At 46.3% G+C, this 16,485-nt stretch overlaps 1 protein-coding gene across 2 annotated transcripts in view; it reads right to left on the bottom strand.

Annotated features, from left to right (window-relative positions):
* The window catches only part of LOC144164382 (uncharacterized), a 44,084-nt gene that overhangs the window by 13,706 nt on the left and 13,893 nt on the right, over nt 1-16,485 (bottom strand). For both annotated transcript variants that reach the window (XM_077694904.1, XM_077694905.1), the window contains exon 3: nt 7,002-7,108. In XM_077694904.1, coding sequence (XP_077551030.1) covers nt 7,002-7,048 — 47 coding nt within the window. In that variant the 5' untranslated portion in view covers nt 7,049-7,108. The remainder of the gene's footprint in view (nt 1-7,001; nt 7,109-16,485) is intronic.

The raw sequence follows: 16,485 nt of genomic DNA, 5'->3' as shown, positions 1-16,485 counted from the left end.
ATCCGACCTTTAGTGGGAAAATTAACTATGCTCTGTAGTTTAAAACGTGTACGCATATAGCACCTGAAGCTTGCTTGCTTCATAGCTTACTTAATCTGTGCATTAAAGCCCGACAAACACATCAACGGCTCCAGAGGGCATTGTGCCCAAAAACTGGTCCCTTTTTTTCGCTTTCACCCAGCGTCGCTTGGACTGCTGCATACCAAACTTTCAGTGTTTTCGATCATGTGGACTTCCACAAATTCCCTTTCAACTTTCTCAGCTCAACTTTCTCGCAATGAGGGGCGAACAATGCACTCGCCAATTCTTCCCGAAATTTCATCATGGTCCGGTGCAATAAATATGCATACGCATACATATTGATTGCCTTTTCAAACCTCAGACGGCAGCATATCACAGAGCGTTCTCGAGCGTGGGTCACCAGTGGGTCACACTGCACGCAGCAGGAAGACATTTTCATCGAGTTTGTCAACGGTCACGGGTGGGTCGTTGCGTTTAACACCGGAGAAGTATTCTTCTGGCCACTTATAACCCCATGCAACAAGAAATGTCTCTCTGCATTCAAGTGTGAGGAACTCATCGCATCCGCAAGCAAATGCATGCTTGTAACTTCACTGCCGCGTAGAAGGAGCACAGACCGTGACCCACCGCTGATGCACGACGAAGTGAACAAGTTACTTACTGCACCAAGGACTGCCTAGGCAGTAAAAGCTGCCGCTTCATGTCAAGAAGCACTGGCAGTGTCGGGGAGTCTGCGAGGGGCTATTCCTGAAAGGAGTCCGTATTGCAGTGCCGCCAACTCGGCAGCGTTCAATGCTTGATCTCATTCCCGATGGGCACCAAGGTATTGACCGATTCAAAGCCACTGCTCGAGAGTCGGTACGGTGGTGGCCGGGGGTCAACAGCCACATCCGAGACTCTGGTCTCTAACTGTGCCAAGCGTGCTGAAACACGAGTTCTCAGACTCCAAGTCTTCCCTGGCGGGAGGTCGGACTGGACCGTTTCCACCCGAAGGGTCAGCACTACGTTTTGCTGGTCAACTAGCAGTCACGTTTCGCTGAAGTCGTCCGTCTGCGCTTCACCACAGCACTGGCTGTCACTGCAGCTGTTAAGACCATCTTTGCACGCCGTGACATCCCGAGGGTGGCTCGCAGCAAGAACAGTCCACAGGTGTCACCCAAAGACTTTTTTTTCTACATTCGCACAGGCTTAGGGATTCGAGCATGCCCCCAGCAGCCCCTGGTTCCCACATTCCAACGGCAAACTGGAGAGGATGGTGCGGACCGTCAGGGACCTGCCGCATAAGGCGGATGATCCTTGCTCGGCACTGCTCGCCTACAGGTACACTCCCGGCGTCAACGGCGCGAGCCCTGCACACACTTCTCAAACCAGAGTGCCCAAGACAGGCCAGCAGCTCGAGCCAAAGTGGCCCTCATCTCGGTCCTTCAACCTGGGTGACCAAGTCAATGGAAGGAAGCAGGCCCTGGCCTTCAAACTCCAGGAGACATGTGGTTCTGCCACAACACCCTCTCTCAAATTTGGCGAGCACCTAGGTGGGCGACATAAATAGCCCTTCGACTGCTCCCACCCCAGTGACGGCTCCGACCCCCAGCTCTGTCCCTGGTCTTACATTGTGGAGAGCCCGAAGGGAGTTGATCCAACGTAATCGGCTACACCTCGTCCCAATGTCTGAGGGTCCTGTCGATTCTGCCGCCACAGAATCTCAAGACGAGCCATCCGGTAGCGACACTAATGCAGGACGGGGAGAGCTACTTTCTCCCACGCAGACTGCCTTGGCTTCACCCCAGTCACAGCCTTAAGTTTGCCCGTTAGTGTCCCTGGGTTTTGGAAGACTGATCCGGAGGCCTCGAAGACCAGACCTGTGATTGTGTGGTCCAGTGAAGTGTTCCGCATTCAGTGGTGTTCCTCCGTAAACAAGGGTGGATGCCGTGTGTGCTTGTACCCACACAGGGCCCCGCTGGTTATGCATGAACACTGAGGGAAGTAGAGCCTTGGGCTCATCTGCCTGCACGCGGTGTGGTGGGTTGTTCGCAGCTGATGGGGCGCATGCTTGTGGGAAGCACATCTGCCTACACTGCCTAGTGTGAGGACACTGGCCTCACACTCACAATGAACCAAGTGCAAAGATCCAAGCAACCTCCACAAGTCAACCAACTCCTTCGGATCCACAGTCAAGGGCTAAGCGACGTAAAGTAACAAGGGGCTCAGCGCGCGAAAACAAAAGGCATCACATTGTCACAAGGCCGTCAGAGTGGAATCAGAGTTACTCGATGCCCGCCAGTTGCGAAACTCCCCACAGGCACTCTCCATGCTGGAGGCAAACAAGGCCAAGGAAGGCATCAAAAAGACAACCATGAAAACAGGAGTACACATTAGGTAATTTAACAGTTCCTAATTTGAAAAAGCAAGCAATATTTCATTAAGGGGGCACACAGGTCTTTGGGATCGAAAAAGTGCCAAAAAATGCAGTTTTCGTACGCATCATTTTTGAAGTGTACAGGTCTTTTTCCATTGCTTTGCCGAGTTTTTCCTCCGAAAAGTCGGTACTCGAGCAGTAACAGCTACTTATAAAAACCGTACAGGGCCGATTCTTCCAGATTCCGACGCCAAAATAACAATTTTTCTATAATTCCTCACTGCTGCGCAACGCGCGGTATCGCAGTGATCTCAATCTCACTTGAAAGAGCACATTTCGGTCTTCAATTTCCCACCACTGCGGTTCCTGCCCGCTCCGTGGCAGAGTAGAAAACACCCCCCCCCCCCCTCCTACCCCTCCTAAAAAAAAAGCAAAACTACACGTTCCTATTTGCCAGCGAGCGCAATGTGACTAGACAGCGCGATGCGATTGGCCAAAAGAAAGCAGTGTCTGTTGTCTGCTCCACGCCGCTGTTGGAGCAGTCAGGCGCCATATTGCTCTGGCTCTGACTACGACGTGTGCGATGTGGAAGGTAGAGCTCGCCGCGCGTTGACGGCGAGAGCGAAGCAAAGCAGTTTCCCATCAATGTGTCGGGCGCGCGCCATGCAGTCGACTGGAAAGCAGCAAACGGCATTCAACGACGTGTTTTCGTCGATGAAAATTTCTTCGCACGGCCGGCACAACCAAACGTGGCAGAGCTGCGCGAAGACTAAGCTGACGGCCGCAGCTGTTCGTGCACCGCAGAAGGTGACCGCGGAACGCACACGATCAGTTTAGCAACTGTACGCAGAGCTGGACCTTGGCAACATTAACCCGGGAAACATCGGAGTCGGCCCAGTGGTCGAGTTGTTCGTGGGGCTCGTGCTCCATTACGTCGTGCTCTCCTAATTTCGCGCCGGCTGCGAGCAGGCGCCCAAAGAGAGCGGCCCTTCCTACGAAGAGTGGAAAGCGAGGCCCCCCTGCCACAGAAACAGTGCCCATAAAAGCTGGGGAGATGGGAGTGGAGGCTGCCCTATAAGCCCAGGCACACCACAGTGTTCTCAGATAGTTTCATTAAGGGGGGGGGGGGACATGGCTCTTAAGACTATTTCTTTTAATTTTTCAATAAACGCTGTGAGACTTGTCAGTCTTGCTGCCTTTTTTTCTACTGCTTTCGAATGTGCCATTATTTTTTGAGTAAGTCAACCAGTTCCCGAGATAATTAGAGGTAATTAACCATCTTTGGAGGAACAATAGACACAACAGTGTTGGCCATAGGACTGTAATCTTTACATTTTCCAACACTACGAACCCTGGTGAGTGCAACAAGAGAATCGGTTGTTTGATGCACCGCTTGGAACTAGTTTTTACAGCTTATTAAACTTTGGTGGCAGCAGTGGCAAGGCACCATCTGCAATGCCCTTTTCAAACACCGAAGTCTAATGAGCTGTAAAACTAGTTCCAAGCGGTGCATCAAACAACCGATTCTCTTGTTGCACTCACCAGGGTTCATAGTGTTGGAAAATGTAAAGATTACAGTCCTATGGCCAACACTGTTGTGTCTATTGTTCCTCCAAAGATGGTTAATTACCTCTAATTATCTCGGGAACTGATTGACTTACTCAAAAAATAATGGCACATTCGAAAGCAGTAGAAAAAAAGGCAGCAAGACTGAGAAGTTTCACAGCGTTTATTGAAAAATTAAAAGAAATAGTCTTAAGAGCCATGTCCCCCCATTAAGTTCCTCAAAGAGGAGCGCACCAACCACGTGCGAAAAAGGATGGGCCCGCAACTGCGCAACCTCCCAAAGTGGAGGCCAGCTGGCTCTGCGAGGCTCAGGGGTAGGGGCGGCTGACCGGTGACCTGATCAACGAACTGCCCCCGTACTACGGCTCGACTATCAAGTCCCACAAACGGGACGTGCCAGCCATGTACAGGGCTGTGATGGCCACGTACTGCCACGTGACATCCAACGATGCCGTGTCCAGCCACAGCAGCCCCACTGGTCCTTACTCGTGGTGCCGCCAGAACGCTGCCAAGGCCACGGGGGTGCCAGCCCCCAAGCACCACCACAACCAGCCCCCCCCCCCCCCCCCCTATGTGTGAGGAGGCCTTGCTTCCCGTGTATGAACGGCTGGCAGACCACAGTAGCGGGAGCACCGCTGTGTCTTTTGCCATTTTCTCGGAATGCATATTTTTGACATTCAGGGACTTCTCAAGAGGCGCGTAGTGTAGCTAGAAAGAATTTTTCTTTCAGCAGGAAGCTGAACGTTTAATTAAACCTTGCGATATGGGAAGCAGATTTTGTATTCTGTGTTTCAGTAGTTGTTAATTAGTGTTATTTTTTAATTGGTAAGGAGTACTTCAAACTTACTTCAAACCTAGAAGTACGAATTCATGTAAACTTGTATGTGATTACAAAACAAAAGAACTGCTCCCCGCATTTCCTTCTACACAACTTCTGGTATCTATACTGGCCTTGCTTGTAATTTTTTATTGATTAGTTTTTTTTCATTGTTCTCAAGAACAATCAAGAAAGATTTCTAATTATCTCGGGCACTAAATGCCTTACCCCAAAACTAACTGAATATTTGAATTCAGCTGGAAAAACTGAACAAGCCCATAAGTTTCATCAAGATTGGTTGGAAAAAAAAAAATTCTGTGCTATTAGGTAAATGTTAGGCTAAGTGCAGTCTTTGTCCCATAGGTTCCACGCTCGTCCATAAATGGTGTACGCTGAAGAACTCTCAGTGAAACACCGCCTCACTGCTGCAGATAGGCCAGGGACCCCTTTCTCCACTGCCGAGACTGAGGGGGCGAGAATGCATTGAAAGGCCAGAGAGGACATCGGGGCATGCTGCGATCTCCCAGCAATCTGTTCCCGCTGGCAAACTCAACCCCGTACCAGCTGCGTGCATGCGTTTCACGCGCGTGGCTTTCCAGCGCAGCCCCAGAGTTGTGCAAACAAGCTGACTTTAAGGAGCGCACGATTTCGGCTTTGGCAGGAAGAAAAAAAGAAAGACAGACAGAATATCCAAGACGTGTTGCTTCAACACCTCTCTGCTGCGCCCCCGCCCAATCAAGGACCACTGCACCAAGCAACACAAACAACTCGAAACTCTGAACGTCAACATTTCAACAGACAAGGCCGCCTCAGACACAGTGGAGCCCCAAAGCCACCGTCCCACTCCGTCGCTTCAACTCTTCCCAGACGCGGCAACATCTAACAACCACCCACAACATTGGCCCATCAGCTGACGCCTACAGCAGCAGGTAAACCCTAGAATGCACCCAAGCAGATGCGGTCGGTCATCCCACAGCCAGGCACCTATCATGCCGTTCCCTCTTTTTTGAACAGAAGCCACAGATGGTCAATGGACGAATCAATCAATCACTGCACAGATGGACGAATCAATCAATCACTCAGACCCTTGTTGCACTATTCTTCATCATCATCGCCAGCCTGTCTACGCCCACTGCAGGGCAAAGTCCTCTCCCATTAATTTCCAATTACCCCGGTCCTGTGCCAACTGCGACCAATTTATCCCAGCAAACTTCTTGATCTCATCTGCCCATCTAACTTTCTGCCGCCCCCTACAACGCTTGCCTTCTCTAGGGATCCACTCTGTTACCCTTAATGACCAGCGGTTATCTTGCCTTCGCATTACATGCCCTGCCCACGTCCATTTCTTCTTCTCACTTTCTACTAATATGTCCTTAATACGCGTTTGTTCCCTGACCCACTCTGCTCTCTTCTTGTCCCTTAATGTTACACCTATCGTCTTCTGTTCCGCTGCTCGCCGAGTCATCCTCAATTTAAGTTGAACCCTCTTAGCCAGCCTCCAAGTTTCTGCCCCATAGGTGAGTATCGGTTATAAGATACAGCTGTTGCACACTTTATTTTTCGGGGACAATGGTAGGCTGCTATTCATTATCTGAGAATGCCTGCCGAATGCACTCCACCCCATTCTTATCCTTCTAATTATATCTGCGTCATGGTTGGGATCCGGGGTCACAACTTGGCCTAAGTAGACATATTCACTTACCACTTCAACGGCCTCGCCACCTAACCCAAACTGCTGTGCTGTCCCGAGATTATTGATCATTACTTTGGTTTTCTGCATATTATTTTCAGGCCCACGGTTCTACTCTGTTCGTCCAGTGCGGTAAGCATGCTCTGCAATTCGTCCCCCGAGTTACTTAGCAAGGCAACGTCATCAGCAAATCTCAGGTTACTGAGGTATTCTCGATTAATGTAGACGAATACTATAACATTAAGGAAAGGGTAGCCGGTCTTGTAATTAGGCCTAATAAGAGGTACAAACTGAAAATGGTACAGGGCTACGCGCCCACATTCAACTATCACAACTAGCTAGATGAACGCTTCTATAAAGATGTGGAATAATGTGAAAGACGTAGTATACCATAGTTACGGGACACTTCAATGCTAAAGTAGGCAAGAAGCAGGCTCGAGACCTAACCATTAAGAGTTAAAGAAAACCTAACTGGTACCCAAGCAGTCGCGACGAACAACCAGCCACGACAGTGAGCCCCAGAAGCAAGCGAACAAGGTTGGTCCACTGACCATGGCGCCATCTCGACGTCCGTGCAAGGTGGAGCACTGGACTCCATTTCGGCAGGGCCCGTGTCCAGCGCACTCGCTCTGCTCTCCACAGGGGTCCCTGCCCAGGCCTGGAGGGGCAAAGTGAGGTCAGCGTCGCGCAAACCCACTCTTCCTGCTGAGTGCTACAACCTCAAGGAAACAGGGCAGGGGTTGATATCAGTGGAATCGCATACGCGCCAAGGATACGCGACCACCACACCAGCAATGGAATAACAACTCTTTAGGGCACGTACGTCTGCTTACATGCTTTGAGGGCCAAAGCCTGGTAAAACTCGGTCACCCCTTCTATACAGCCACATCGCACTAACGCCCTTGCTTTCTTTTCTTCGTCTTAAGGGGGGACACTGGTCTTAGAGCTATTTTTTTTATTTACCAACCAATTTTAACGAAACTGCACTGAATTAAAGAGCTTTTTGTGCTGATTTCAAATCTGCCATGAGATTTTCTGTAAGTTGATTACAATTTGAGCTAATTGATGATTAATTGCCATTATTTTGGGTCACAGTTACAAAATAACCGCTCCATACAGAATGGCAATCACCACGTGGCTAGGCAGTCAAATGACTAAAGAATACAACGTTGGAAGAACTTTTTTGATTCAGCTATTTTTGGTCGTTTTACAACACAGTGAACTTCGCTTCTCCCGCGCTGTGCCAGAAATGGATCGCGGGTGGTGCCAATTGAACGCAATAATAATTTTCCAAAGTCTCCATTTGAAAAATTTGTTTCCGACATTGTATTCTCCACACATTTCGGTATCAGAAGCAAAAAGAGTTACAGTTGTACCTGCTCTGCGTGCCGAGATATCCGAGAAAGAAATGCTAGCTTTGCATTGCAAGAAAAGTGCCGTTTCACCATCGAATTCTGCGCTAACTGAGCTGTAGAGTGCACTTTAAAATGCTATTATAACATAATAACAACAAAATACGGTTCCTTTTGATGAGGAAATTTACAGACTGATAGAAAAATGGCCGTGGAGGCTGAAAATGCCATGTTTCCGAAAATGCATTTTTTGACCGTTTTTCAGCCCCAAAGACACAACTGGCAGTTGGGTCGAAGGATCGAAAAGAAAATTCAGGATCAAAAATTTGCCAAAAATCCATTTTCAGTATTAATTTTATTTGCAGTGTAGAGCCTTCAAAGAATGTGCCTGCAAAATATTATAGCCGTGTACTAACCTTCTACACAGCTGTCACTCTTTGAAGTCCCCTAAATGACCATTTTCACATATGCTTCCAAACTTTGTGCCTTGTTTTCTCAGGACCAACTTTTTTCCCGCAAGGTCAACTGTCGGGTACAATATCTCGGGATGTACTGGTTCAATTTGCATCATTTTTTTTGCTGCATTAGAAAGCTCATGAACAGAACAGTGCAATAAAACCACAACAATATAGAATTTCTTTTTGCTGGCACAATTTTCTATGCTGTTCATTTTATGAAAACTTTGGTAGTTGATGACCTGGCATTTAATGAGTTTACAGCAATTGCAAAAACAATCACTGCAGTGGTATAGTAGTTGCACTCCCTGGTCCCCCTAGAGCAGAGCACACAGGGACAAAAAGTACTTGAGTGTTTCACAGGTAGATAATGAGAAAATTGCCCGAAATGGAAAGCCATAACATGTTACACACCTCTGACCGCGTAGACGAAAACTGACTGCATATTTCGCTCAGAATGTTAAAATACACTCACAGGGTTCGTACAGGCTTCAAAAGCAGAAATTCACGGGTTTTCAAGAACTTTCAAGGACCAGAAAACACATTTTCAAGGTCCCCATCTAATGTTTTATCTGGGATTATTTATAACTTTTCCAACACAATGCAAAAGTTTTTTATTGCACAATAGCTAAGAACATTAATGCACATTTAGATAGGCGCTACGGGTTCATGAATGCTCCTCCAGCTTTATTTTTTATTGCATAGCTTGTATATAGAGGTTTTTCTTTTTTCTTGGTGTTTTGCTGAGGCTGTTTGATTTCAAGACTTAGTTAATGTTGCCTGTATCTCCTGCTTTGTCAGCAAGAGCATCAGCTGAAATTAAATCGAACAAGTGTTGCTTCAAGGCAGGATGAACTATGTACCTGTCCACCATTTGCACGTAAAAGCAAACGTAGATGGAGCGTGTGGGGCACAGAAACCATGCAATGAGCAAGCGTCCACAGACTAGATTAGATGCAAGATAGAGAACAGAAGCTGGCTTTTACTGGATTGTATCCTGACATGGATTGGATTGACAAGTGCCTGCTCCCAATGTTGCCTCGTAATAATGAAAATCCACCAAACTTGTAATTTCACCCAATACACTGAAACTTGATTGTTACAATGTTTCTTTACATTTGTTAACACCTAAAATCCATGACAAACACTTTAAATTCTTGTGAAAAGACCGGGCCATTGATTCTCCCTGAAAAAATCAAGGGTTTTCAAGGAACCTTTCAAAATTCTAGGACTTTCCAGGCCTTGAAATTTACACTTCTAAATCCAGCGGTTTTCAAGGTTTTCAAGGACCTGTGCGAACCCTGCTGGCCAATCCCCTAAAGTGTGCACTATGCGCCACCAAGAAGGGAACAGCAACGACGACAACACCATCTATCCTGCACTGGCAACGTGCAGCGATAGCCCAGTTGCTAGAGCTCTGGGCTGCTTCTGTGGAGAGACCTAGGTTCGAATCCCGTTGGATCACATCTCTTTCGTTTACTCTTTGTAGCAGTAGCCTTTTTGTTCACCAGACAAAGACAGCAACCACAGCACTTTTTCGCAGATTAGGGCGCCTGAGAGGGAACACTGGTATTAAAAAAAAAAAAAGAAAAACTTTTGAAAAAAACGTTTTTCAACTAATCTTGATGAAACTTTACAAGGTTGTTGAGTTTGTTTAGCTGATTTCAAATATCTAATCAGTTTTGATGAAAGGCATTTAGTTTCTGAGTTAATTAAAAGTTTTACTTGATTGCTCTTCAGAATAGGAAAAAAAAAAAAGACTATTCAACAAAAGATTACCAGCAAGGCATGAATAGTTGCGGAGAATGAAATGTGGGAAGCTATGTAGAAGTTGTGTAGAAGGAAATATGGGAATCAGTATTTTTTTTTGTTTTGTAATCACATGCGAGTTTACACCAATTCTGACTTCTAGGTTTGAACTACTCCTGGTAAGCAATTAAAAATAACGCTAATTAAACAACTACTGAAACACAAAATGGAAAACCTGCTTCCCATATTGCATGGGTTAAGCATTCAGCTTCACAGTGCAAGAGAAATGATCTTCATAGCTGCCCCACATGCTGGGATGTACCCCTCGAGAATTTCGTATCACCAAAGTACCACTCGTGGCGAAAAAGTGGGGAATTATGGGGAAATTGTTATTTTTTTGTTGAAATGGGGCCTCTACGGCATTTAGAAGTACCTGGTACTGTTCCACGTATGGGATTTTCGGAGGAAAAACTGCACAAATCAAGAGAAAAGTGGTACCTGAAAAATGCTTTTTTTTGGGGGGCAATTTTTCGGTCCCAAACACCCATGTGCCCCCTTAATTAAGGCTGAGGCCTTTAGACGTGCGAAAAAGCGAGGGAGAGACGGAAAGAGGCCACCATACACAGCCGTGTGGTGTCTCCTTTCCGTCTCTCCCTTGCTTTTCACACATTCCTCCTATTATGTGAAAACACCAGCTAGCCACCAAGATCCTGTCGATGAACCTACGTCAGTGATCGGAGCTCAGCAAGCTACTACTGCTGAACAAGCTGCTTCCGAAATGTGAACGAAAAACCGCATCAGAACACAGTTCCCTGACTAATCGTCTAAGTATCGCATTTACTCGATTATAAGGCGGTCACGATTATGAGGCGAGGGTGCAGTTTGGAGAGTAAATAAAATCGCAAAATTATATATACACACACACGCCCCCCACAGACACACAACACACACACACACAGACAGACAGGGAGACGTCAGAGATATATACTAAGTTTCGAATATAAGGCTGGGTATGACTTTGAGACCACAGGTTTTGGGAAAAAAAACACCCCGCCTTATATTCGAATAAATACGGTAGCAATGCAGCTGCACCCACGTGATAAGAGAAACCCAAATGGGCGCGTGTAGCGAAGCTTTGTCATGTCGAACGTTCTTGGCACACTACTTGTGACATGAAACCTGACAAGAACTGACAGAGACAAGGAGCTCAGCCGCAGTCTACCTAGAGAACAAGGCCACACACGGCAGTGGCTCAGTGGCTTAGGCGTTGCGCTGCCAAGTCCAAGTACGTTGCGGGTTCGATTCCCGGCCGCTGCAGCCGTTTTTCTGATGGAGGCGAAAAGCAGAAATGCCCTTTGCGTGTTCGAGATTTTTGGCACACATTAAAGATACCAATACCCAGCAGGTGGTCGAAATTAATCCGGAGCCCTCCACGACGGCGCGCCTCACTGCCCAAATGCAGCTTTGGTGCACTAAACCTCTAAAATTTGAACGCACAGTAAAACACGGGCCTCCGTAGCCAAAAATTTCCACCCCTCATGCATGAATGCACCCCACTAGAACTGCAAGAAGAAAGCCCCAAAAACATGTGGCAAGGGAGGAAACGTTTCCAGGCCTAATGGTTGGACAGCTAATGTGTGCCTTTTTCTAGAAGACACACTACAGCTTCGTTCTGGCAAGTTGTGCTACAAGACCATCAGCCTCCGCGTTCACAGTTAGCTCCAATTAGTACTTTGTTCTACCCTGCCGCAATGCGCTCAGTGTTCTGCTTTCCCACTCTGGACAGGAAGACCAGACGTTACATCTTGTGGTTCTCACCCCGCCCGCTAGCATTCACTTTTTCACTCCCTTCGCGTAATGCGCCCCAAACTGCCTACAGGTGTCCTATGCGCTATTCATGCCGCACTCCAACGTGTTTCAACTTGTCATTTCCCATGCATTAGCTTGAACACTGTTATTTCACCAACGATAAGCTTTCAAACTTTTTCTTCCTTTTTCCATGAACAAATACTGGCTGCTAGATCTTGCTACCCTGCAGCCAACGGATTCTACTCGCATCCATGTTGACATCACTTTTTTCTTTTAATTGTATTGCCATTTATATGCCTCTGAAAGGAATTGTTTCGCCTTTTCTGGAAATTCCTCTCCTGCCGTAATTGGCATGCCGCATTGCTAGCCATCCTTTTTCCGTCTTTTTTTTTAAACAGAAGTCCGTGCTGCAACTATTTTATTTGTTGAGATTGCACGTCTGCACCAAGTACCGTGTTTTCACGCGTATAACCCGCCCCTGCATAAATCCGCGCCCCTAATTTACCACTAAAATTTTCGCATTTTTCGTGCAGGTTATACACGCGAAAATACGGTATTTTCCCTCCAACGCAACCCCTCCATTTCATGCAGTACTGTGTATCTAAAGAAATGAATAAATAAATGAGTCACTGTACACAATTTCTAACACTATTCGACAATCAGTCTTGCAAGGCTCTCCATATATGCCAACCCATAGAGTTTCATACAATAACTAGAAAGGAATCTGGCGCTGTGATAGCCTGCCGTGATGGACGTGATGGATAATGGTGGATTCGGATTGGCACTCCATGGCTTCCCAAAAAGTACCATGTTTTCGTCCCGGTCTTGTGTGAACCCTTTTGCCTACACGGGGTTTCGGAAGAAACATTCAAAAATACGTTGCGATGAAGGTTGCGAACGGCTTGAAACAGCCACACTTTTTGTGCAAACTCGAGACAGTAGTACCAGTGGTCGATAGGAACACAGCTTCATGAATTTCACTAATTCCGGCTAGAATGACTTCTCCAGAGGTAATCGGTTCCTTCCTTTCTAAGGAGCACAAAACTTTTTTTTAATAACGAAAACTACAATCGCGGAAGCTTTCACAAATAGTGTTTCTTTTAAAGAAGTACACATCCTGTTGTACTCAGTTGCAAATGCCAAACATACTCTGCAAACCTCCTCGACTCTGCATCTGCTTTTTATCTAAACGCGCTGTTAAGTTAGTTTCTTCAATGCCAGTTTTTGGGAAGTGAATTTTTTTGTGCACGGAGCAATTTAGAAATAGTGAACTGCGCAGTCAATATTTTCTGGTAAGAACACCCAATATGCACAGCCGTAGCCACGTTTTGATCATATACGCCATTTGGGCCCACGACTATCCATCAAAGTGCAAGCGATGCCTTGGAGTCGACGCTGACACTACTAGCGCCACATTCCTGTCCGGTTACCACTGTACGAAAGTGTACGAGTCAGCCACTGCCTTTTCTAGGGCTGGCTAGAAGTCAGCCATCCAGCGTCCCCTCCTTTCCTCAGTTCTTCTTGTCTCACAAAACATGCAACTGGAAATGCAACACTGCAAGCCCAAGTTCTGCGAATATGCGAAAAGTGTGGCACAGAACTACGGTACGACTGCCCAACTCCCCACACAAACGACACATCCCATGCAGTGCACATAAATCGCCACATCGCTTTGTCAGCTTCAAAAATACGCTCTGCTGAATGAGCGGTGCCTTAACTCCCAATTTGCAGGCAACTTCGCCGCATAATGTGTGCTTTCCAGCTAGCTCTGCCGGCAACGTAGTGCACATAGATCATTGCTCCCAGCTGCATTTCGCGCTATAACCGTGAAATGCCTAGTCCTTGGTACCTCGTTACGGGCACTGGTAAAATTGCCACCATTTTCCCTTTCTTTTCTTTTTCTTTTTCCAAGTTTTATGCAGCCTTGGACCAGTTGTCAGTGCGCACGGAGTGCCCTGAACGTGACTCCATCGCAAAAGACAAGCGACACGCTTGTTTGGCTTTTCATGAAAAGAGTGGCACCTCGACCCCTGCTTTAAAGAGACTGCGAAGAAAAAGTGCAAGTTTGGTTGACTAGAAAGACTCCCTTGTCCCAGCGACGACAGTTCCAGTTTTAATGCAAACTCCAAACAAAAAATGCAAATGTATGAAGGAAAGCACGCAAAACGGTGGCACGAAATTTCAAATCTTTTCAGTATTTCTCAGAGCTTTTTTTTCCCCCCGTTTAACGCCTCCAATGGCTAAAATGGAGCTAAGTGAGTTGCCAAAGGCTCGTTCGTTCAAATTTAACAAAGTTGTATTCAGGGTTCGTACAGGCTTCAAAAGCCAAAATGCAGTGGTTTTCAAGGACTTTTAGGGTCCAGAAAACACATTTTCAAGGTCCCGATCTAATGTTTTATCTGAGATTATTTATAACTTTTTCAACACAATGCAAAAGTTTTTTTTCTTGCACAATACCTAAGCACATTAGTGCACATTTAGATACGTGCTAACGGATTCATGAATGCTCCCCCACCTTTTTTTGTTTCATGATTGGTGTTTTTCTTTTTTCTTGCTGTTTTGCTCAGGCTGTCCGATTTCAAAACTTAGTTAAGCCTGCCTGCATCTCCTGCTTTGTCAGCGAGAGTATCAGCTGAAATTAAATCAGCGAGTGTTGCTGCAAGGCAGGACAAACTATGTACACGTCCACCATTCGCACGCGAGACCAAACGCAGATGAAGCGTATGAGGCACAGCAAACATGATATGAGCGAGCGTCCAGAGACTAGATGGAAGATGCAAGATAGAGAACAGAAGCCGGCTTTCGCTGAATTGAATCATGACATGGATTGGATTGAGAAGTGCCTGCTCGCAATGCTGCCTCGTAATAATGAAAATTCACCAAACTTGTTGCACTTTCACGCAGTACACTGAAATTTGACTGTTACAATGTTTCTTTACCTTTGTTAATGCCTCAAATCCACGACAAGCTCTTCAAATTCTCGTGAAAAGACAGGGCCATTGATTCTCTCCAGAAAAATCAAGGGTTTTCAAGGACCATTTCAAAATTCCAGGACTTTCCAGGCCTTGAAATAGGCACTTTTAAATTGAAGGGTTTTCAATGTTTTCAAGGACCTGTGCGAACCCTGTGTATTTCATGTTCACGGCCCCTCAAACGCAGGTCAAACCGTTCCCCCGAAACTGCAAGAGCTGCACTGCGGCCGACGTCAACGTGTGCAGGAGCCACTAAGGGGTAGACACAGCTTTTAGTTTTTCTGCTTGCGGAAATATCGTATCGACTCTGCACTGCCTTCCTCGGCTGCACATGAATGAAGGCAACGCTGTCAGGCAACGTAGCCTTCTTTGCAAATAATGCATGAAGCCTCTTTCATAACCTGCTGCATGCAGCACACAAAATGCGCAGCCCCTTTCCACTCTGGCGTACCAGCTTTGTACATACCAGAAAACCTGCACACAAACGCTTTGGGAGCTTCGAAATCAACGTCCATCTCTTGCCAACTGATTGAAGAACAAAAAATGCGGTCTATATAGCAAATGTCCCAACGACCCCAGTTTGGGCTCTAGAGTGCTACTTCTGCACTGACCAGTTGCCATTAAAGCCAATGAGAAAAGTGTTCATCTATTGTGTAGGCACACTATTAGTTTTTTTTCCCGCACTTTTGTTAATTGCATCAAACACAGAGTTTATTTCTTTATGGTAAATCCAGCTGCCCATTTTTATATCGGTCAACAATTCCAGAAAACATTGCCACATCGAGCGGTCTCAAGAAATAAAGCGTGCCTCAGATATTAAACCTCTCTTTTGCTTAAAACCTTCTACGACAGGGTTTCCGAAATTACTAAACTTTGTTACCTACAAAAAAAAAAAAAAAAAAAGGAAACACACACGCCCAAATGCAGACTTCTCAGCAGTTTGTGAATCACTGGCCATCACCACACGCTTGTTCGTAATTTGTTGAAAAAGCAGCAAACCACAAGATCAATACCAATAGTTTCTATCTTACCCAATTTGTTTTTCATTAAGGTCAAAAGTAAAAAAAAAAGACAACGAAAGAGCACTGCCTACAAAATTTTTCAAACCTGCTTTCCGAGTAACTTAACGTCCCAACCCAACCACCCTCCTCTCCATCACCTGTATAAACTGAGACATGAATGGTCTGGACCTAAACGGGAGAGCTCAGTTTCAAGAGAGCTGGTGCACACTGCATTATTTTTCATTAACACCTGGCAGGGGATTGATCCCAGAGATGTTGAAACGTGATTATGCTGACGTGACTTAACAGGCTAGAACTCACAAAACTGGCACAGTGCCCTCTTGAAGAGAACTTGCTACCGACATGGCGCGAAATACACCAACAGAGGCGAGTGAACAGCTTGATTATAAAAAGCCTTCCAATGCAAATTTCATTCGCTTGAACTCCCGCAACTGTCAAAGCAATGACAGCTTCGGAGAAAGAAGGGGGGGATTGTGCACTGAAATTTCAAGTTGGGGAGAAGTTGGAGAGAGGGCTCTGACCAACGTCGGGAAGCTTAGTCGAGATTTTACACGAACTAGTTTTTCTTGGTGCGTGTGAAACCTTATAACTGTCAAACAAAAAAGTGAAGCCACGCTAGCCTAACATCTCCTTTCTTCTTTCCACTCTGAAGCATCTTTTGCCACCTACTCCATAA

Source organism: Haemaphysalis longicornis, unplaced genomic scaffold, assembly GCF_048455015.1.
Source record: "Haemaphysalis longicornis isolate Haplotype H1 unplaced genomic scaffold, Haemaphysalis longicornis Haplotype H1 scaffold_13, whole genome shotgun sequence".
Classification (NCBI taxonomy): Eukaryota; Metazoa; Arthropoda; class Arachnida; order Ixodida; family Ixodidae; genus Haemaphysalis; species Haemaphysalis longicornis.
This window is presented reverse-complemented; position numbering and strand designations above follow the sequence as displayed.